Consider the following 21,312-nt stretch of genomic DNA (forward strand, 5'->3'; position numbering starts at 1 on the left):
AGATAATTTAAATATATCCAATTGGTAGACGAACAGGTTAGGCTATGGCAGCTACTAGTGGTGACATTGAAAATCACACTGGCAGAGAGCATTACACATGATTTCCCACCTATGAACTGATGACAATGATTTAGGGCCCGAAAGCAACAAACCATCAGTTTACTCACAACTTTAAAACTTAAACCAGCAGAATAATGCTACACATGGAGCACTAAAACAGTCTAAACCATATTTCTCAATCACTGAAGCTTTTGTAATGCACTGGTGTAATGGTGTAATGTCCTAGTTGACGCTGTTTTTAGTTTTCTTCAGACTTTTTTTGGTCATTATCTTACCGTAAAACAAACCTCTGACCAACCAGTTTGTCATCTGATCTTAATATCTACTTCCTGCATCGGAGGCTTTTGTGACACAGTTGCATGTTATTAACTGGACGTTATAATCTAAAATGTGAGGTTTTGATAGATAACGTGGGCCGTAAGTGAAAATCTCAACATTGTGATGTTGATAAAACTCTTGGCACAACGAACATTTGAGCTTTACTGCAACGTTACTTGTTTACAACTGATCACCAAGATAGCTTTTGATCCATGTGACCCCACTTTAACCCTGATACGTCATACATTCATACCATGAATAAGATTAGGGTTCCGGTATTAAAAACATGGCTTTCCTCAGTGTGTGTTTTCTGTACTGGCTATGATGCCACTTTAATTGATTTGCTTCTGTAGGTGATTATGTAACATCATCAGCCAACTGTTTATTTGAGGAAGGAAGAAGGAGTGAGAGAGAAGTACATAACAGATAAGAGCTGACTATGCAGACTGACCTTTCAGAAAGTTTGCTGCTTTGTCACAAATTGGGAATAACTTCTTTTTTCTTTTTCTTTTTCAGTTTAAAATCAAATAACCTCTGACTCGGTGATCACACTATGTAAACAGAATGCAGATTAAATCCTCTGCTCAAGTATTCATGGCTTCTCCTTTTATACAGGAACTCTATAGCCACTGATTTCATTTAGTGAGCAGTGAAAAGCCAGTGAGGAGGGACTAATCAGTGAATGCAGCTGGTGTCTGATTGGACTGAAAACCTGCTGTGGGGTTCAAGAGGCAGCAATAAAATAAAGAAGAAGGACTTGACTCAAAGAGTTTTTTTCTCTCGTCACACATTTGCACAATCACACACTGAAGCCTCAAACTGAATGTGTGAGTGAGATGAGGAGTGAGAAAGAGAGCGAGTGTCAGGGAAATGAGTTCTACTCCACCCACAACCATCCATGTCCAATGTGAGGGGGTGGTGAAACAGTTGAGTGCTTACTGTGCTATTAACTGGCATTATTTGGTTTTCTCAATCTGGAGAAGAGACTTGTCAAGACTGCTCCTCATCAGGTAGGACTTCATTTGTTTCTGAACTTTCTTTGGATTTTCACTTCTTCACTTGTAGTACCAAGACAGGACAGCTTGCTAATTTGGGTCTAATAATAATTCTAATGAATAATGTTTTTTTTGTAGCAAAGTGTAGTGTCATACTGTTATGAAGGTTTGTTCTTGCTTCTTTGTTTCAGCTACATTACATTTGGCTGCAGACACATGCAGCCCTCAGGTCTTTAATGTCCCGTGGTTCAGGCAGCATCTGTGTGCTGGTATGTGTGGAAACAAGGTCTGAAAAATGCATCATTGCTTTAAAAGCACACTGCAAAACGAGTGACACGCAGGTTAAGAGCAACTTATTTAAAATAGGAGAGCAGATTGTGACAACAGGAGGTGGTGATTCACTGCTGATCACACAGAGAAAGAATGAAAGGGCTGGTGGAAAAGGGTGACATGCTGGAAAAATGAGACGCACTCCTTTCTGCAGGGAGGTTTTGGGATTGCCAAAGTATTGCAGAGACATTTTAAGTCAGTTGGGAAAGAATGGATGATGCACCGTTCAGTTGAACCAGCTGCTGATGACTGACATATGGCTTTTTTCAAAAACGGTGAAGTCAGCGGGTGGAGGCAGGGTGTTTGTGAGGGCAACAAAATACCCAACGCTTTCTGTTTACAATTAAATGTTGCCCAGTAGATCTTATCTTTCAGACATCAGTAATTTAGATGTTAGTTTTTCAATTTGTGAAAGGCCTGACACCTGATCGTGTGTTTAAGTGACTGTCATGCATATGTTCCAGTCACACTCAACAGCAGGACGCCACACATGATAAAAATGGACTAGAAAGTGAAACCAAACCTCTCAAGTGTAAACCTGTCTAAGATCATTATTTACAGTTAAACCTGGGAATACGTTGCTTAGGCAAATTCACCCAACAATGTCTGCTGTAGAAGGACAGGGTAAAAAAAGTGGATTTTGTTGCTTTATGCTTGATGCTTTAAAGTAATTATCACAACAAGAGTAGTTTTCTGGGGGGAAAAGTCCCCACAGAGTTGTACGCCCTGTGGTGCATCCTATTTTCAGGGCAGCAGAGATGTAGAGCTATTTTTGCACCTTGTGCATTTCTGCAGCGTGACCGGCGCAGCAGACAGCACATGCCAGCTGGTTTTCTAGTTGTCTACCACTCAGCAGAGCACAGCAGAGGGTGGCCAGTGTGTAGAGATGTGTTACAGTAAGATCAAAGTGTTGCTTTTCTTTCTTTCTGTGGCAAGAGGAAGTTGGCATGGTTTGTGCAGTGGGGATGTTTCAGCACTAACCGTGTGAAAGCTTGAGCATGGCTGCGACAGTGGGTCATATCAGGCCTTCACTGCACAGCACAGAAACACAGAATAGCTTGCATGCAAATTACAGATTAAAAGAGTGGTGGACGGACTGGAGAAGGTGAATTCATTTAAACATTGGATGGTGAAAGAAAAATATTTTCCTCCTTTTACACAGAATTTCACCCAGTTGGAGCAACAATGAATTCTCATGTGAAACTTCGGAAGGAGAAGGTCGGTGTGGTGGATTATGATACACAAATCAAAGGTGAAATAATTACTTCTATCTTTACCACTCTTACAGCTGTGCCTTCTTCACATCTCATGTTGCCTGTGAAAAAAAAAATAGTTTCACACCTGCAGTGGAACTTTCCGAATGAGCCCTATTCATTAGTTTCATTCTCTACCCCTTGTCTGCTGTTTTCTCTTCATCCTTTAGAGGTACGCTGCCAGCTTACAGACCAACTGAAGGTGTTGGACTTGCAACTTGAGCAGAAGACCCAGCAGCTGCAGGATTTGACAGACTACCTGCGGCGGCGGGGTGAAATTGAAAGCGAGTATGCGCGGTCCCTGGAAAAACTCGCTGAAAGGTTTACGTCCAGAATTAAGAGGTAAAGAAAGGCCATCCTGCCTTAGACTGCCTTAGGGGTCATTTGAAGTGGTGCAGCGTTTCTCATATCTTAAAAGAGTAACTTCTCTTCTCTACATATGCTCAGGAAGGAGACCAGCAGTCACTCTGTGTCAAAGGTCTGGCTGACTCTGCTTTCTCAGACACGCCAGGAAAGTAGGGACCATAATGGACTGAGTGAGAGTTGCTGCAACTTCCTCATCCACCCCCTCACATACTGTCTTGAGTACACACAACGCCTTGCTAAAAAGGTAGCAATACAAGCACCTCCAGCCACAAACATGAAGCCATATTTCAAAGCAGTATCTGTTTCTGTTTACAGTGTAACTGCGTTTCTGACTTTCACTTCTTAAACCCAAGTATTTTTGTTTTGATGCATTCATTCCAGAGTAAAGATGTCTGTTCTCAGCTACAGGATGGTCTACTCAAGGGCACCACAGAGCTGCAGACTGTAAGTGAGAAACCAAATACCCAAAACGTTTTTTTAGTTTCCTTAACGAGCAAGAAACTCATCGCTGCTTATATCTGCGTGCAGGCATGGAGGACATACTACCAGTACCACACAGAGTATGTGTGTGCACAGGGAAAGCTGAAGGAGGCAGCGAAACTGGAGGAAAAGCAGAAGCAGAGTGCTGCGAAGAAACTGGAGAGGTTGATAGAAAAAGTAAATATATACTATACCTTTTTTCTAGTTTAATGTACATGCATGTCGATTGTTTGCCTCAATGATTGGATTTTCTCTCTGCTATAGAGACAAGGTAAGGTTCAAGAGATACACCTGAAATGCAGCAAGGCCCGAAATGACTACCTCATAAACCTGGGTGCAGCCAATGCCTCCATGAATAAGTACTACTTCCAAGACATCTCTACTCTCATTGATGTGAGTGCGTCAGTTCCCATCCTCGTGTGTTTGCTGTCTTTTCCTAACATTTCCTCAAAGCAGCTGCTTTAAGTCACCGATACTTTCTCTATCAGTGTGCAGATGTAGGCTACCACCTCTCTTTAGGCCGGGTGTTGCAGGCCTACATGTCCAAACGGAGGCAGGCTCAGCAGAACTTGAGCACAGGGCTAAAGCAGCTTGAAGGGGCCATGTCTGAACTGGACCAGAGCCACGACAGAGACACTTTCCTGCAGGACAACTACAACACCTTCTCTATGCCCCTTCGTTTCACCTATCAGCCCCATGATGGCGACCAGGTGTGTGTGTGGTTTTTTTTTTTTTCTGTGAATAATCCGCTTGTATGCGTTTACTTTGACATCATCTCTAGACTCCTGTCTTTTTCCACAGATTTCTGAGGTCAGTGCAGAGAGTGAAATGAGATGTGAGCTGGAGACCAGATTCAAACAGATACAGACACGAATGAAAGCGGTCACCCTGGAAACAGAGGAGGTAGAATACAACACGCCAACTCTTGTTATTAATTCATTCTCACTTTTTCTGTTGATCTACTGTATCTACATGAGTCGCACTGAATATACAGACTGCATAACCTTTGTCTGCTGCACGTTATTCAAACAGCAGCACTGTGACTGAAAACACAAAGATGCACCCATGAGAAGTTTCAGAGGTGGAATCTACCGCTAAACACAAACCTGGTCGCTCAGTTGGACTTGACAATCATGTTTGATTTACAATCATGATTTTGGCCTCTTATGGACGTCATCTGATCATCAAAATTGCTGCTGTTCCTGCAGCACACTGCTCCAAGTTTACTAGATGCAGTCTGCACAAGTAATGCTATGTTAAAAGACAGATAAACAACACATAATGTTACCAAAGGACTATAGAGAGAAAAATGTTTCCCACAGCTGCAAGAGAGGCCTCAGTTTCTTTGTGTATTTGTGAGAGTGAGGATGGGTGGAGGAAGAAAGGGAAGTGGGAGTGTTTTGGTGATTACTAAGATGTCCTCAGGGACTGATAGAAGATCTACAGTGGAGCTTTCAATGTACCTAATTAAAGTGGATGCAAAGTGTCCTGTACACAGGAATCTTTATTTTGTCACTTTGACAAAATAAAGATGAGTTGGCTGAATTTAGGTGTTGTCTTTAAATGTCTGTATTTTAGTTGATCAAACATTTGGTCAGTCTCAGGTTAGTAAAAGAAACTCCATCTTTAAAATTGTTCTTTTTTTACACATTTCATGTCTGCGAAATCTCTATTCAAGTCAAGTTTAACCAAAGCCTTTTTTGTGTTATTGATATATGCAGAAATAGCCCCTGTGGTCATCAGCATGATTGTTGTTCCACTGTCATATAGGCCAGTAAGAATATGTTGGCAGCCCACTCTTCCCTGGTGGAGACTATCGGTGACGATGATCTGGAGCCCAGCAGCTATGGTAGTTCATCTAAAGAAGGCAGCATTGAAAATCTCACCGTCAAGCCTAGTGTGGCCCGGCGCAGGGCCAACCTGCAGGAGATAGAGAACATGTACTTCACTGTGAGTTAAAGCAGTCTACAGCCATATGCACTCAATAGTTTGTTTGTTTTTTACAATGGGTTGTTCGGTGATGCATAACTGATTTCAAATGACATCTGTTTTTTTTTTACAGAGAGTCAAAGAGTACCTGGTTGGCAGTTCCCTTGTATCTAAACTGCAAGCCAAACATGACCTGCTAAAAGTGGCTGTAGAAAAAGGTACTTCTGCATTTTAAGACAAACTGCTGAACAAAACGTATATTAGAGTATTATATATATGTATTAGTCCTTTTTCAAATTGTTGAAATTGTTCATTTCTTGTTCCTGCTTTAGCCTATTCTAACCCTCTCTTTCTTCCTAGCTGATGCTTCAAATGGATATCAACCTAGGTAGGTTATAAATGCTGTGAAACATATGGATATCATGCCCTGTTGATTATCTGTGGAAGCCATCTTACTGTATGCTGTTTGCAGTATGGCAAAATGTGACTTTCACAACATGGTATTTTTGCCTTGTAGACACGGTAGAAAGTCCATGCGTGTCAGGAGGAATCACTCGAGTACCAGTTTGACCCACAACCACAAGCTTTTCAATGGAGACATGATGTCCTTCATACAGGTATCAACTCACAGTTTCCTCTCCCAGCATTTCTGACTTTCAGCAGGTTACTCAGTTCATTATTCTCCTTTAGGGCAGGCATTTGCACTTACATGCCTACAATTGTGAAACGTATTGCAACATTTCTTTCATTCAGGCCTCAGGACAACAGATTCCAATTGTTGTGGAAAGTTGTATCTGCTTCATAAACCTCAACGGTGAGTATTCAAGTAACGACAAACCTGCAGGAGGACTTCTGTAGCTCTGACGCAAACCCTCATGTCCCCCTGTCTGTCCATCAGGTCTCCACCATGAAGGGATATTTAGAGTGCCTGGGTCTCAGACGGAGGTCAACAACCTGAGGGATGCATTTGAGCGAGGTAGGTCTGGTTGCTTTGATAATTGTCGGCATGTTTGATGGACCGGTCTAGCACAGAATAGCTCACATCACTGTGGAGCATTAATAATGTGGGGCAGTGTGCCATGGGCTTACTTACAGGACAAGACCCCCTGGCCGAGCAGACGTATGACATGGACTCTGTGGCTGGTGTGCTGAAACTTTACTTTAGAAGCCTGAACCATCCCCTCTTCCCCATCGACAGCACCAACCAACTCCTGGAGTATGCTCGTGAGTGTGTCCTCTATTTACTTTAGAATTTTAGAAAACACAAGGTTTGATTTCAGTTTTTGGTTAGGATGATAACGCTCATAAAAAGCTCATGATTGTGGGTGTGTTTGCTGAAATAACTGAAACTGTGGCGATGGGTGCTTAGCAGAAACTCCTCTTTTATCATCATCTATTTTTTTTTTTAATCAGAAATCAAGAGCAAGGCGGAGAGAGCAGCTCAGCTCAAAACAGTCATCGCTTCCTATCCAGAGCCAGTCATCGTTGTCATGCGGTATCTCTTTGCATTCCTTTATCAGTAAGTGTTGCAACTCTTTCAGTTAATGTTCAGTATTTTGAAAAGGCAAAAAATAACTGAAGAAGAGTTTACAAGAAACCAACACGTTTCCTTTTACAAAGAGGAAGGACTTTTTTTCCCCACTTTACTGATGTTTTATTAGATCTGATTATAAATATGATGGAACATTGGCAAAATAGATTTGTTTATTTTGTATATATATTTTAACACAGCTTATGAAGCAATTGTGCAATACAGTCACTCAAGTTAGGATTTATTTATTAACACATGTAGGGTGACACAAATAAGATGGACAGATGGACCATGGAAACAGGGAAACAGGAAACTGTAGACATTAACCCTTGTAATGTCATCCCATACACCATTTGTCCACCCTGCCTGGTTTGACTGTTATTTAAAGCATGTCGTATAAATTGTCAATCAATTCTGTGTTACACTTTTAGTCTTCTGTACTTCAGACCAACTCATTACTACAGTTTTTTCCCCCTTTGTTTTGTAATTTATGGCCAATAGACCTTGTTTACATAAAAGTACAGCATAAGCTGTTGAGTTGAAATATAATGAAACCATGAATTTGTTTATAAAGTATCAATTATCTATTAAATCATAGATTATCTCTGTGCTTCCAACTCATTACCTGACATGATAAAACACGTCAACATTAATTTTCGAAAATATTTAAAGCAAGAAAGCCAAAATAAAACAGAAAACAGAAATGATAGAAACCACCTCAGTATAGATTAAACCATAATGTTTTGTTTTTTGTCATGCTCTACTTTAGGAGTCCAATACTCCTCTACATTGTATTCATTCTACTTGATTTTTCTCTGCCTCCCTCTCCAGTGTGTCACAGTACAGTGACGAGAACATGATGCAGCCTTACAACCTGGCTGTGTGTTTCGGTCCCTCTCTAGTCAGAGTTGCTCAGGAAGAAGATGCTGTGACCCTGCAGCCACAGATCAACGCTCTGGTGACGAGCATCATCATCCAGCACGAGAGCATCTTCCCCAGTCAGAGTGAAGTTCAGGGTCCAGTGTATGAGAAATGCATGACACTGGAACAGGACGACTGGTAAGACACAACAAACATAATATAATGGTCGAGAGATTGAGACGGTATCTAGATTTAAATATTTAAGATTTTACTTTTATGGAGCACATTCTGTGTCTTAAATGTGTAACATTGGAGTCATAATCTTTATTCTTTGGACATCTTGCAATGTTGTTGTTCCTTAAAGGAAACTTTTAGGTTTTGGAATAACTTTTCAGTCTGATTTTCATTTTAAAAACCCAGCAATCCTGAATGAGTCCAGGTTTTCTGTTTCCAAATGTTGAATGTCAGCCAGTTTTAACGTTCAACAGTTTTGACTTTTACCCAATTGCTGCTGTTTGCCAGGCCCTTGATCTCAAATGCATTAAAGAAAACACACATTGTGTGATTATTAATCCATTACTAAATTAATCACTCAGTGTTTTTGTCAATAAGTAAAACAAACTTTGTTTTTTCAGTCTCTGAAATGTACATTTTTGACTTTTCTTTTGCTCCATTTATCAAAGAAATCATTTAAACTGAATCATTTTGATTTGTGGACAAAGTGAACATGAACATGGTGAACATCATAATTTCCAGATTTGGTAAACACTAATCGACATTTTTTGACACTGTATGGACCAAACAAGTATTTGAAAATAATCTACAGATTAATCAATGATAAATAATTTAAAGTAAGTTAGTTGCAGCCCTAACCTGCTGCTACACAACCTGCCCTATAGAAAATGCCTTTAAAGTAAATTAACTAACAAACATTGTGTGTTGCAATGATTATCTGTGGGTGTTTTCTTCACAGTGAGTCTCTTATTGAAGAAGGAGATGTAGAAGCAGAGTACAGTCATGGCAAAGATGGTAAGTTTACGTGCTTATCCTGGTTTCATCATTCCTCACAAGACTTTTTTGTGTGTTATTGATTCAAATAAAGATAATGTGTAATCACGATGTGCTCCAGAGTTGGAAACGTTTTCCTTAGCTGACAGCAGCACCAGCTTGTCTGCAGCACCATCACAGACAAGCGATGAACGTCCCAGAGACAGAGACATCAGCAGCAGTTGCAGTTTTGAGATCGATCGAAACAGGTTAACGTGTTTAACAGCAGGGGGAGCCATTGCACCAGGAAAGTTAATGTTTCAGCGTCCTGTTGGGCCACAGTGCAGGCCGAGGAGGGCCCCGTCTCCATTCTTGGTTCACAGACTGTGAGTACCATTAAATGTTGTAGCATTGATGACTTATTTGTGTGGATTTTTTTTTTTATTATCTTATCTTATCTTATTTTGGATTAATTTATTTATCTGTATGCAGGATCCAGGAACACTCATCTTCAGAGGATGTTGGTGTTCAAGTAGACAAGGTCTGTTTTTGTTTTTAAATTGCCTATTCCATCATGTAAAAAAGCCACACTTTTATTTTATGATCTATCAGCTGCAGCAAACACCTTTTACCACCCTAATAGATGAATTTTGTAGTGTGAGTGGATTTTACAATCTGCTGCTGATTTTAAATGCCAGTATCTAACAGTTCTCAAACTCAAATGACCTGCGGGCCAATGAGTGTCCAGTTTAGTCATGAGGGGTCCATGTGAAAAAACTGTGATATGCAGGACCGTTTCTGGCTTAGTTGGGGCCCTATGCGATCTGCTGTTTGGGGGCCCCTAGTTTCTCTATGATGGAGAGATTCCGAACTCTTTAGATGATCCATGAAGATGCCACAATCTATTACAATTCATGATAACCTCTCATGTTAAAATGAAACTAAAGTTAAACTGATTTAAACAAATATAATTCAAGGAATTTAAATTTTGGAAGCAAGAACACAACACATTCTCACAACCCAAAAAAATAATAAAATAAAAAATAAATTAAAACATCAGCCACATCTTATTATTGCAGCTTATTTTATTAATATCCTACATTTACGTTTTTAAGCATATAAGTGATTTAATAAACACGAGACAGCTACAGATAATTTAATTCTCCTCAGATGAGGCCGAACATGCAGCTTTGGGGCCCCCTGGTGGCTTGGGGACCCTTTGCATTCACATAGTCCGCATAAAACAAGAAACTGCTATGGTGATATGAGCTTAAAATCATATTACAATATTCCATCATGATAATAAAACAACGATATCCATGACATTTCACAGAATTTCTGAGGAAAAGTTTTTTTTTTTGTTATGATGTGGAACAATACATAGTTTTGTGTAGTTTAATGGTACAAGTGATTTTTTTTTAAGTAAATAACATATGGACAACTGTAATATAAACTCTTTTATATAATGAAAACATTTTATGTTAAATGTAATCCATTTAAACGTGTGATACAAATGTATTATTATAAACATTTTGCTCACTGTTGATGACAATGGCTAACAATCATATTTAGTATTGTGTGTTCAGTTCCCATTATGACTCGATATGACGTGCGGGGCTGCATGTGGCCCATGGGCCACGAGTTTGAGACCTCTGATCTAGCGAGTTACTAATCATGAGATTTTCATCCAGATGTTCTGCAACACGTCTAGTTGAAGGTTAAAGTCTCCTTGAGGGATGCCTTCACCGTGATAAATTAAAATGCTTAGAAACAAAGGAAGTTCTGTTCTTGGAAAGATCACAGCAGTAGCCAAGTGAGCTTTCACAGCCTGTGAACCCACTGGCCTGTTGAACATTAGTAAATTATTTAATATGTTCAATTAGGTATACACGCACACACTCTCATATTTAGTGTCATTTTAAATACTGATGACACTGACATTTACTGGCTTTTATTACAATCATAAAGTCATAAACATAAGGCAGATGGACAAAAAGTTTTTTTCATCCCTTCACTCGTCACCATTGTTTATTTCGTCTCACAGGAGGTCTGTCGCCAGATGGACTCGGTCTTCAAGGAACTCCTCTCTCGTCAAGTACCGCAGGATCCCTCCTCCTCCTCCTCCACCACCTCCTCTCCCTCTGTCCAAGCTGCCCAAAGGAAAGGGAAGCGGGATGGACGCAGGGGGAAAGGAGGGGGGCTTTTTAAATCAGTAGATCCACTGGACTGAGAGGCATTAGTAGATGACATGAAAAGAGAGAGGGGAGGTTATAAGTGAAAAGTGAAGTGTGTGGTGACGTGTTCTGACAGCAGCTTTCAGCACTTCTATTTCTAGAAAACTGACACTGCTGACCCAGAGTCACTTCTGAACGCCCCGTGATTTGCCTGGGCTTCTTTTCATTTGATGGCTCTCGCCTCGGAGGCATTCTCATTCGTGGTTTGTGCAGCAGATCCCTGTTGTGATGGAGCTGCAGCACATTGTGTAAACTGTGGATTACTTGAATTGCACAGATTTGTGTAGGTGTTGATATTCAACCATTTCCATTTCAAGCCAATGTTTTTCAGTGATCTTTTTTTTTTCAAGTGCATATATGTGGTGGGTTGTTTTATCTGAAATATAAGTGGTGAGCTGTCTTGGCCAGATCTTCCTCATAAAAGTGATTTCTTTCTAGTTGACTTTCAAGTCAGCACTTGAACATACTGTTGCACAAATGTTCTTCATAAAATGTTTGTTTATCAAAATTTAAGAAGTAAAAAAGTGACTGTTGTAGCTGCAAATACTGTATATTTATTTGTAAGGAGTTGTTGACTAACATATGATTCTCTGGATATCTGGGCTGCAAAATAAATATGTTTTGCCCTCTTTTTTGTTTTTAATTAGTCGCAAGACGAGGGAAGTTGTTTGATCATTTTGACTGTAGTCATGCAGTTTCTATTGCCACTGAACTTTATTAGAATTTACAGATGGGTGTTTTTTTTTAATCCATCCCTTTTTATGTCAATGAGGTAAACATTAGAGTTGAGACTGATTAATCAAGTAGATTTTCTTTGCCATTTTGTAAAATAATCAGATTTATCTAATTATTTAAGTAATGAGCTAGAATAATTACTTATTTATGCAAGTTTACATATTTTTGTTATCAGAAACATGATAAATGCTGCCAAATGTATATGTAACAAAATAAAGTTTTATGATGTCATCATGTTTTGCCTTTTTTTACTGATCAAATTCCTACAATTTTCAGGCAATTAAAAAAAGTCTTATGTAAAAATGTTTGGCTTGTTGACAACCATTATGCAACTATTTTTCTTATTAATTTCAGACTTTTAGCCTTTTTGAAAAATGTATGGACAAATCGAAGGGAGGCAGGTGTACAAGTCAAAGGCAACGGCAAGAGCGCTCGTCACTGAATGTAAAGAAATGCACAAACACACAGGCCACAGTGAGGTGACTCTTTGTGATTTTTCCAACTGCATTTTCTGGGAAAATGACTGTTCTAATTTTAATGTAATTTATTCTTAATAAGTGGAGAGCATATAGTGCACTCCCAGCATGCAATTTGGAAAGACATACCCTAAGTGTTGAGTAAATGTTTTTCAATACATGCATTATTAAACTGCTTATATAAATGACATTGTAAGAGTATAAAAATATGACAGCTATAGCCCTGTCATAGCCCTACCCTGAATGAACTTAATACAGCTACTATACATCTGCTGCTGGTCTATGTGTCTTTTGTGTTCGTGTATTTGCTGCAGGACTCCCTTGAAAAAGAGGTTATTTTAATGTCAATGGGATTTTCATGGCATGGTTAAATAAAAATCAAAAGTGACGATGAAATAACGACTACTGAAAATGACCTCATATACATCTGTAATGGTAATTCCAGATCGTCAAACTTGGAGATTAAATGCCAAAAGGCTTGGTAAACACAAACACAGGGCCGTAATTTACATGATGACGTGTCGACTCTGAGTACTTTCCCAGAAAGCTTTGCGCCACTACGGGACACGTCATTGAAGCGCAGGCGCAGTGTATTGGCAGCGGTGAGCTGAGGTGGACTTCTTTTACTCGGTCGGCGTGAAAGCAGCGGTACGGTGCAGTAGTTGAAGCTCCACGACCACGAAACCTCTCAGACAGCCGCCCAGAAACAACTATGATCCGAATAATCGCCTTCCTCGCCCTACTGGTGGCCGCCTGCTCGGGTAAGACCACGTTAAACGGGTGGAAAAGCACTAAATGAAGCTTGCAGTGCTAACTGGGGCTATGCTAATGGCTCGTTCCTGAATCACTCGCATGTCTTGAGATAGTGACTAAAGAGTCTTTTTAACATTTAATAGCTGGGCTGTCTTATAGATATTCGCAATTCAGTTATTACTTGTTAAAATAAAGTTTCACATATCCAAAATTACATTCTTCCAATGCACATTTGCCATATACGATATTCATAACTTCTGACTAATACCAGTGAGTGTTATAAGGCTTTGCCATAGGTGTTGGAGGTTATAACTAACCTCAGGCGTGTTCTATGTTGACAGGAGAGAGCTGCACAGACCCAGTGATCACTCCGGCAGCCTACACCACCTCTGACGCTGTCATCTCCTCCGAGTCTGTCTTCATCGTTGAACTCAGCCTGGCCTGTGCCAACGGAGCTCAGGTAACCGTGCACCTTCAGCCCTTCAACTGAGAGAAGACAATGTGATGATGTGGTCAAATCAGTGACTCACTGAAAAATTGTCTCCCCTCCAGAGTGTGACTCTGTATGCTGATGTGAATGGAAGACAGTTCCCAGTGACCAGAGGCCAGGATGTTGGGAAGTACCAGGTATAGTTGTGTCCTCCTCCATATTACCTACTGACACCAATACCTCAAACTGCCTCAGTTTTGATAATATACTCCTGAACAACACCTCAGAGGCAGGTCAAGATGGTTTTGAATCACAGAGAAAGTTACATAGTTTTTTTATAGCCAGTTGTCATTAGCTTATCTGTGCAGCATGCAAAGAGAAGCATGTAGAAGGAGAACTGTGGCCTTGGGCCTTAAAACAACAGGAAGATTCTCAAACAGGGTGTAAATCAGTTTTGTATGGGAATTAATCCGTTTGGTGTAAATGTTTGAACTATTGAGTGTTTGAGTTAATCTGTGCATGTATTAGGTTAAAGGTGAACACATTTATTGAGTCAAAGGCTAACAAGTGTTTAGCCATATGGTGTAACTAAGCCACACACACCTATATGATGAAACAAGCAATATAAGTGTCATTTTCCATTACACTAGGGATGAGCCAATATATTTTATGTGTATTATATTATATGTTATAGTCATTTTGTTTTTGTTCTGTTAAACAGAGTAATTGCTTTCTAAAACCAAATACATAAACATGCCATTTTTTTAAAGCACACTGCCGCTCACACTGCTGTAGGCCTGCATCGATTATTTGATTAATTGATTACTCAAACTGAATAATTTTGATTTGTGGATTTGAGAACATAATCATCTTCAGGTTTGGTAAACACTGACCACCAGTTTCTGACATTTTATGGACCAATCGAATATTCCATTAATCGAGAAAATAATCGACAGATTAATCAATTATGAAAATCAGTTGCAGCCCTATCCTGCTGCTACACAACCTTCAGTATAAAGCGGTAGAAGATGGATGGATGGATTGTTTAATGGGTGTTTTTGTTGTCTCTTGTCAGGTTTCCTGGAGCCTTCCCCACAAACAGGCCAGTTCTGGAACATATCAGGTCAAATTCTTTGACGAGGAGTCCTACAGTGCCCTGCGCAAGGTGTGTGTTGCATGTATGAGATGAGCTGTAGGAGAAAAAACTAAACATTTTCTGCAGGTGATCTCCAGTTGTTTTGCAAAGGCTATTTAATCTGACTTGTATTGGTGAATGTTTTTGGTTCTAGGCTCAGAGAAACAATGAAGATGTCAACGCCATCCAGCCTCTCTTCTCTGTCAATATTGACCACAGGGTGAGTTTCTTTCAGTCTGTCAGGTTGAACATGTGATTGTACATTAACTGTCTAACACAATCTCCAACCTATCATTCTTCAGTTAGAGCATCTGTAATCGGTATTAATTTTATATTAACAATCGATCACATGGTTTCTCATGTGTGAAAGGTTTCCCTTGATGTAAGGCTTTGACATTGAATATCACGTCATTGTACAGTTCCTCTCTGCTGTACAGAGCTTTAAAGTTGCTCACCCCACAACTTAACTGTTTTAACTAAGAGTAAAGCTCTTTAACTTGGCAATTAACTACTGAACATGGAAGAGCATTAAGCAGCTAAAAATCTGGTATATACAGAGCTAGAAGAATATGGGTGTTTGGTCTGTATTGACAAGGTGGTCAGAAACACAACAGAAAGTAAAAGCTTTAAGATACTGTAAAGTAAATTTAGCATTTCTTGTCTTCACATTGCATATGTTAGAAAATATTGGCAGAGAACATGTGACAAAAAAGAGAAAATAATTATGAAGTTAAAACTGAAAATAGTTTCTCTCCAGTTGTCTTTTCAAAACATTTTAGGCATGTCTAAAATATGGCTTCATGACACACAGAAGCCATACTTAACTCAACTCCTCCTCAAACATGGTGTGGATATAAAAATGTTCAGTGTGTCTTTACCTGCAGTCTCCCATTCACTCGTGAGTCACTGCACCTGCTCCTACATGACTGCCTTTGTTTTTTACATGATCGAAATCTTAATTTTGAAATACTTTTTGACTTTTTAATTACTAAATTTTGATAAGGTGGTTACTGACACATTTTCCTGTGGGGGGACAATGTGATGTTTTTTTATGGGGACTTCATGTCCTTCTACTTGTTCTGGGTGTTACAGGCCAAAAACCCACGAGTTACGGCATTGTTTCATTAGCCATGTCTCTCCATAAATTAGGTACAGGAATGACTGTGTTATAATTACAGCCTGTATATAAAAAGTGGATGTAGTCATCCATTTTGCTGCCCTTCGGTTACAATCCTGTTGTCGCTGACGGGATTTGGCATGCATACTTCTCATACTTCTCATTACCAACTCCTAGACCACACTGTCTAGAAAATTAAAAAAATATGGACTGGTGACCTATCTAGGGTGTATCTTTCCCTCCATTTCATGGAGATTGCCACAGCTCCCCCTTTGACCCTCATGTAGAGGAGAAAGAGGTTGAAGATGGACGGATACTGGAAAACAGACAAAGAGAAGTAGAGCTTTGCGACCATGTACTTGTCATTGCGGGAGCCCTCAGGACTTCCTTGGAACGACCGTCCAATCACAGACAAGATTCACCAGCGCATCACGCGTTTGTGATGTCAGCTTCTCAGTACCGGAATTCCTAACTGGACTGGTAACTACCAGATAAAAGTGAAAGTTATCTTGGAAAAAGGGGCAGAAGCACTCACTCTTCGAACGTTTTTGGACAATTCTACATCCGTAAAATCAAAATAAATCCAGACGGCCTTATTATCATGATGGTCATAAGAGGGTTAAGTCCAACCTGGAAGTAGGACAATATTGAATAGCCACCAGCAGGAAAAGTCCACTTGAATGGAAGTCTATGGAAAACTGAGCCAACTTCTCACTTGATTTACAACGTCAGGAAACATTTTCTTCAGGAGTCTTCTTCAATAGACCGGGATGTCACTTATATTCCCTTTTTAGAGGACAAAAGGTGATAAAAGCATGCCACATATGAGTGGACAGTTGGTATCATGTAATAAGTTGCAGCTGGTCAAATCACCATTCTTAAGGCTTCAAAAAAGGGAGTAGATTCTTCGTCACTACTGGATACATTTGATTCAGGTCTGGGGGGAGGGGGGTTTTCTCTATGAAAGCCTCGTTTCTGACATCTGGGGGGAAACATGTTTGTCCATCTTAAATAGAGATAAGTGTAATGTTACGCTAAGTCAGTTGTTGCCAATGACTGACCCAGTCAGCTTTGTGACAACAGAACCTGTGCTGATCATATTTTTCCCTTGAACTCACCACAGGGTGCGTGGAGCGGCCCATGGGTGTCCACTGAGGTGGTGGCTGCCCTCATCGGTATCCTGGTCTATTACATGGCGTTCACTGCCAAGAGCACCATCCAAGCATAAACAGACCCACAATCACTGGATGGTTAAAAGACTGAACTGTGGTGGATCAATGATTCGTCATCCAGTTTTGTGGCGAGCCAACAGGATTTTTGCCACTCGATTTGCTTTTGGATGAGGAATGAGAGGAGCAGTCTTTGTGTTGTTTTTATGCAGACCGTGTCTGTATGCCATCTGTCTTATGACTTAACAGTTTCTTCTGAAGTTTGTCCTGTCAGTATGGATGGATGGGATTTTGTAATATTTCTTTGGTAAAACCATTAAAAATAAACCTGGACCACATTAATAAATAAAACAAATGTTAGTTTCCTGTCTTGCATGAGAGATGTTGCTATATTTTGGACCAAATTATCCCTCAGTGTAGAGCGTGGAACACAGTTGTGCTGAACGCCAATGGAGAAAGGTCAGTACTCTACTAGGATGGTGTGAACAAGCCAGATAGAAGAATCTCTCCATAAAATGAATAAATAGCTTATTTTTCTTCAGCTGTAATGTGGTGGTTCATGTGATAGCCTAGTGATTCCCTTTTTCTCCAGGACAGACTGGAAGATGTGTCTTTCAGGAGCACATGCCTTTTAAAATGTTGGATCTATTTTTAAATTCCGGTGGTATGAGTGACGTAAATGTCTCAATTCCTCAAACTAAGTCTGTATGTAGCAATAACCAGTGCCAGCAAGACTTCACTTTCATAGATTAATTGATGAAAGATGGTCTCTTCAATGGAAGATTTATGCTGCCTGTAATGAAAGAAATGAATGAAACACACCACTTTTGTGATGGATTGGACTCGTATTTGTTTTCCTCCTTCGATTAAAATTTTATTAGACGAGATGTGGTTAATAAAACCACAAAGAGTCTTTTTATTATAGTTTATTATAGAGTTTTGTTTTCAAAATTAGTTTGAATTAGAAATTATTTAATTTTTAGAGTGGATTTGCCAGTTTTTGTTGGTTTTAATCTTTTGTAAATGCTTAGTATTAGTTCTAATTTTTTTTTAATATGGAGTTTTTGAAGAGAGAGATATTCGCCACAAAAATCATGCGATCAGAAAGTGAGGAATGTACATGACTGATGCACTGTAGTGATAAAATGCCAACCTATTTAAAAAAAGAATAAAACTAAACACAAGGACAGACAAGTGTAATTTGGTAAAAGGACTGTATGGGACTGATACTAGTGATGCACTGATTTGATGCACTTTAAGTTGCACCTGAGTCAAATATGACAAACACTTTGAGGTGTACGGAGGACAGGTATGACCAAAATGACTGTATTGCTAGTTCTTTTATTATTTTTTAAATGCACTTTTTGATGTATGTTTCAAATTTGTCATCACCTGCTGCCCACTGGCTGCAGAAAATGTCTGGCCCAGCTCCATTTCTTTGTTTGAAAATGTGGCCCAACTGAGTTTGTAGTTGAATAGTCTTGCAGTATACAGTCGGGATAGCGCTGCAATGCCACTTTTTAACACACTGTGGCAGCTCTGTGCTGCTTTTTTTGAGAAGAGTGGAAGCCCAATCACTTCCCCATGGGCAGTATTGGTTCAGTATCAGCTGCGAAGATAACCATGCACCTTGGAGTGTACTTCTGTTTTACATCTACTTCAGTTTGTCACCGTTTGTTGAAGAGATTTTAACGTAGCAGAGTCTGGCCTAAGTCACTGTTGTCTGTAGGGAATATGCTGCATTTTGTTAAAAAAAGAATCTGCAGCACAACTGCAACTTCTCACCAACTCCTGTGAGAATAATGCAAATTCTGTGTATGAGTAACTTGATCCACTCGTGAAAGTCCTGCAGTGTACACTGGACATATCTCACGTCTGCATTTTCTGTCGCTTCGTCAGCGTAAACAAACACACTTCTGTGGTCTAATCCTGACTCAGCATTTGTCTTCCATCACCTTCAGAAGGGGGAAAATAGACACATCGCAATGTACAGACACTCCCTCGTGGAGTCACCTGTTAGTCTGTGGCAAGTGAAGGATGATTGAATGTACATGGAGGGTGGAATTCAGTAAGTGGATTCAACAAACAAGCACTCAAAGTGAGCCACTGACTGAGTCTAGGCTGATTCTTCCCCCTCTTTATGATGGGGCTCTGAGAGTATATCTCCAACCAACACATCAGATTATTGCGGATGTAGACTTAGATTACTTTGAGTTTGTTGTTGCTAAATGAATGCACTCAGAGGAAGTCACAATTTATTCCTACAGTGGTGAAATATTTATTTGCCAATTCAGAGAATAACATACAAAGTCAAGCAAACAAACAAGTCAGAAGCAAGTTTATTTTTTAATAATTAAAGACATGGTTTAAATATGGATTTACCAAAGTAAAGCACATTGTAACGTATAGATGAATCTGTGTGTGTGTGCTGTGAGGCAAAGAAAAGCCGCTTTGACAGAGGTGTGTAACTCCGGGGGCAGACATGGATGGGCTTAGTGGGAGTCAGCAATGTGGAAACAGGCGTCGCACATATGATTCTCACATGAAGACTTTCAGTCTTTTCCTTGAAACACTGCTTCTCCTACATGTTCTTCATACTTCATACGTACATCAGAAAACAGACACCACAGACACCAGCTTCCCCTTCCTTACCATGTAACAGGTATTGTTCAGGCTATGTCATGGATCTGTATGCACAGTGGGGTCCGTTGTATGTATAGCTGCGCAATAAACCCCCCTCTTCCTGTCCTTTATGGGCATCCTCTAATCTGCTGTTCCTGTCAATGCAGTTGCCAGTATAGCACCAGTCACCGTATGTATGAGAAAAACACACACCTTTCCTCCCCTCATAAATATCTATAAATCATCCTCCCCACATTCACAGTAAAAGTGTCATCACTGTTACAGCTTTCTTAATTTTTGTGCACATCTCATGGAATGCCATGAAATACAACAAGAAGTCAACAAACTGCTTCTCCATACATAAATCCTGGGAAAGCATCTGATAAAACACATGCCTGTGTTTACTATGAGGAAAAACAACAACGACAGTGTCTTGCTGAAGCGCAAACTCAACCTCGCTTTAAGTAATGAAAAAAAATGCATAAATGTCACAGACAGACAGATATGTTGTGTAAGATGGTGAGGACCAGATACGCCTCCCGGTGCCTTAGAATGACCTTAGCAGCAGCCTGTGGAGATCTTGAGTTAAGCAGTGCAGACACATTGCTTAGTGTAGTAAAGCTTGTGGCTCCAGGTCGGATTTATACCGACTTTGGTCAAGGCTGGGGGGCTCCGTCATTCATTAGAGCCATTATGATGGACTCTTTGGCTGACACCATAATGGTTTCAAGAGGAAAGTTCACCTATACGTTTGCCCTTGTTGCAGTCATAGAGCTGGGTCATTTATTTCTCATATACCCCCCATCATAGTCACTGACCTGGCAGGAAGCGCTGCCCCAGTGTGATGAAGATGTGACCTTGAATTTAGACATGAACCATCAGTACAGTCAGCGTGAACACGGACGCGGGATCTAAAAGGTCTAGATTGTCCATACCCTGACAGATGACGGGTGAAAACAGCTACCGACAGGTTTTCTGTCCACAGGAAGCAAGACAGAGTCAGTGGAATCATCTGCAATTATTGGTCTAATTTTAGTAGATATTTTAAAGTGTTTGTACCACAAAACTCTTCTTATAGAATTCATTCATTATTTAGTCTTTATAATGTCCACTAATGGCTGTACAGGCAGTACAATGCACGGCAAAGTGTTTTAGCCTCTCCCATAAAGCAACAAGGAGGCTGGATGGTCCTGGGGTCCGGTCCCATCAGCAGAGAAGAATCCTCCTCCTGACCGCTAAACTTCCTGACAGGAAGATGAAAATTCATGAACACCCACCGGGTTTAGGAGAAGTTCATCTTTTTCCTGATATAACAAAGTGAGAAAAGGAACGTTGTTGCTGTAGCCTTCCATTTGGCGGAGAATCAAAGTGGAGGCTTGTGCCTGGGGAACAAATGCACAACAGAAGCGTGCTGAAAACCAAAACACCACGACTGCAGAGAGGAAAAGGTGAGGCTTCTCCTTTCGACCCAGACAAGTACTCCTGAGACACTTTGAAAGCATCGCAGTACTGTCCTGCAGACTCACGGAAC

At 40.2% G+C, this 21,312-nt stretch overlaps 2 protein-coding genes across 3 annotated transcripts; both read left to right on the top strand.

Annotated features, from left to right (window-relative positions):
* Nucleotides 1-1,173: 1,173 nt before the first annotated feature.
* Nucleotides 1,174-12,310, top strand: LOC122777738 (rho GTPase-activating protein 4-like). 2 transcript variants are annotated; one of them, XM_044039167.1, is made up of 23 exons: nt 1,323-1,388; nt 1,565-1,642; nt 2,866-2,955; nt 3,127-3,298; nt 3,404-3,566; nt 3,704-3,766; nt 3,851-3,979; nt 4,067-4,195; nt 4,291-4,512; nt 4,604-4,705; nt 5,573-5,752; nt 5,865-5,949; nt 6,092-6,119; nt 6,249-6,348; nt 6,485-6,545; nt 6,630-6,707; nt 6,827-6,955; nt 7,145-7,250; nt 8,094-8,321; nt 9,097-9,152; nt 9,253-9,496; nt 9,603-9,651; nt 11,155-12,310. In XM_044039167.1, exons 3-23 carry the CDS (start codon nt 2,889-2,891, stop codon nt 11,338-11,340), a joined length of 2,577 nt encoding a protein of 858 aa, XP_043895102.1. In that variant the 5' UTR covers nt 1,323-1,388; nt 1,565-1,642; nt 2,866-2,888; the 3' UTR covers nt 11,341-12,310. The 2 variants fall into 2 exon arrangements, with proteins under 2 accessions (XP_043895101.1, XP_043895102.1); XM_044039166.1 differs by lacking the exon at nt 1,565-1,642 and having other exon boundaries at nt 1,174-1,388.
* Nucleotides 12,311-13,136: 826 nt separating this feature from the next.
* ssr4 (signal sequence receptor, delta) lies at nt 13,137-17,700 on the top strand. The gene is made up of 6 exons (XM_044039427.1): nt 13,137-13,316; nt 13,650-13,768; nt 13,861-13,935; nt 14,814-14,903; nt 15,028-15,093; nt 17,114-17,700. Exons 1-6 carry the CDS (start codon nt 13,268-13,270, stop codon nt 17,216-17,218), a joined length of 504 nt encoding a protein of 167 aa, XP_043895362.1. The 5' UTR covers nt 13,137-13,267; the 3' UTR covers nt 17,219-17,700.
* Nucleotides 17,701-21,312: the final 3,612 nt, after the last annotated feature.

Source organism: Solea senegalensis, linkage group LG11, assembly GCF_019176455.1.
Source record: "Solea senegalensis isolate Sse05_10M linkage group LG11, IFAPA_SoseM_1, whole genome shotgun sequence".
Lineage (NCBI taxonomy): Eukaryota > Metazoa > Chordata > Actinopteri > Pleuronectiformes > Soleidae > Solea > Solea senegalensis.

Coding starts and splice junctions, on each gene's coding strand:
- LOC122777738 (XM_044039166.1), top strand. CDS start 2,889: ATGAATTCTCATGTGAAACTTCGGAAGGAGAAGGTCGGTGTGGTGGAT. Junction 6,956..7,144: donor CCAACTCCTGGAGTATGCTC/GTGAGTGTGTCC, acceptor TTTTTTAATCAG/AAATCAAGAGCAAGGCGGAG. Junction 7,251..8,093: donor CTCTTTGCATTCCTTTATCA/GTAAGTGTTGCA, acceptor CTCCCTCTCCAG/TGTGTCACAGTACAGTGACG.
- ssr4 (XM_044039427.1), top strand. CDS start 13,268: ATGATCCGAATAATCGCCTTCCTCGCCCTACTGGTGGCCGCCTGCTCG. Junction 13,317..13,649: donor ACTGGTGGCCGCCTGCTCGG/GTAAGACCACGT, acceptor CTATGTTGACAG/GAGAGAGCTGCACAGACCCA. Junction 13,769..13,860: donor CCTGTGCCAACGGAGCTCAG/GTAACCGTGCAC, acceptor TCTCCCCTCCAG/AGTGTGACTCTGTATGCTGA.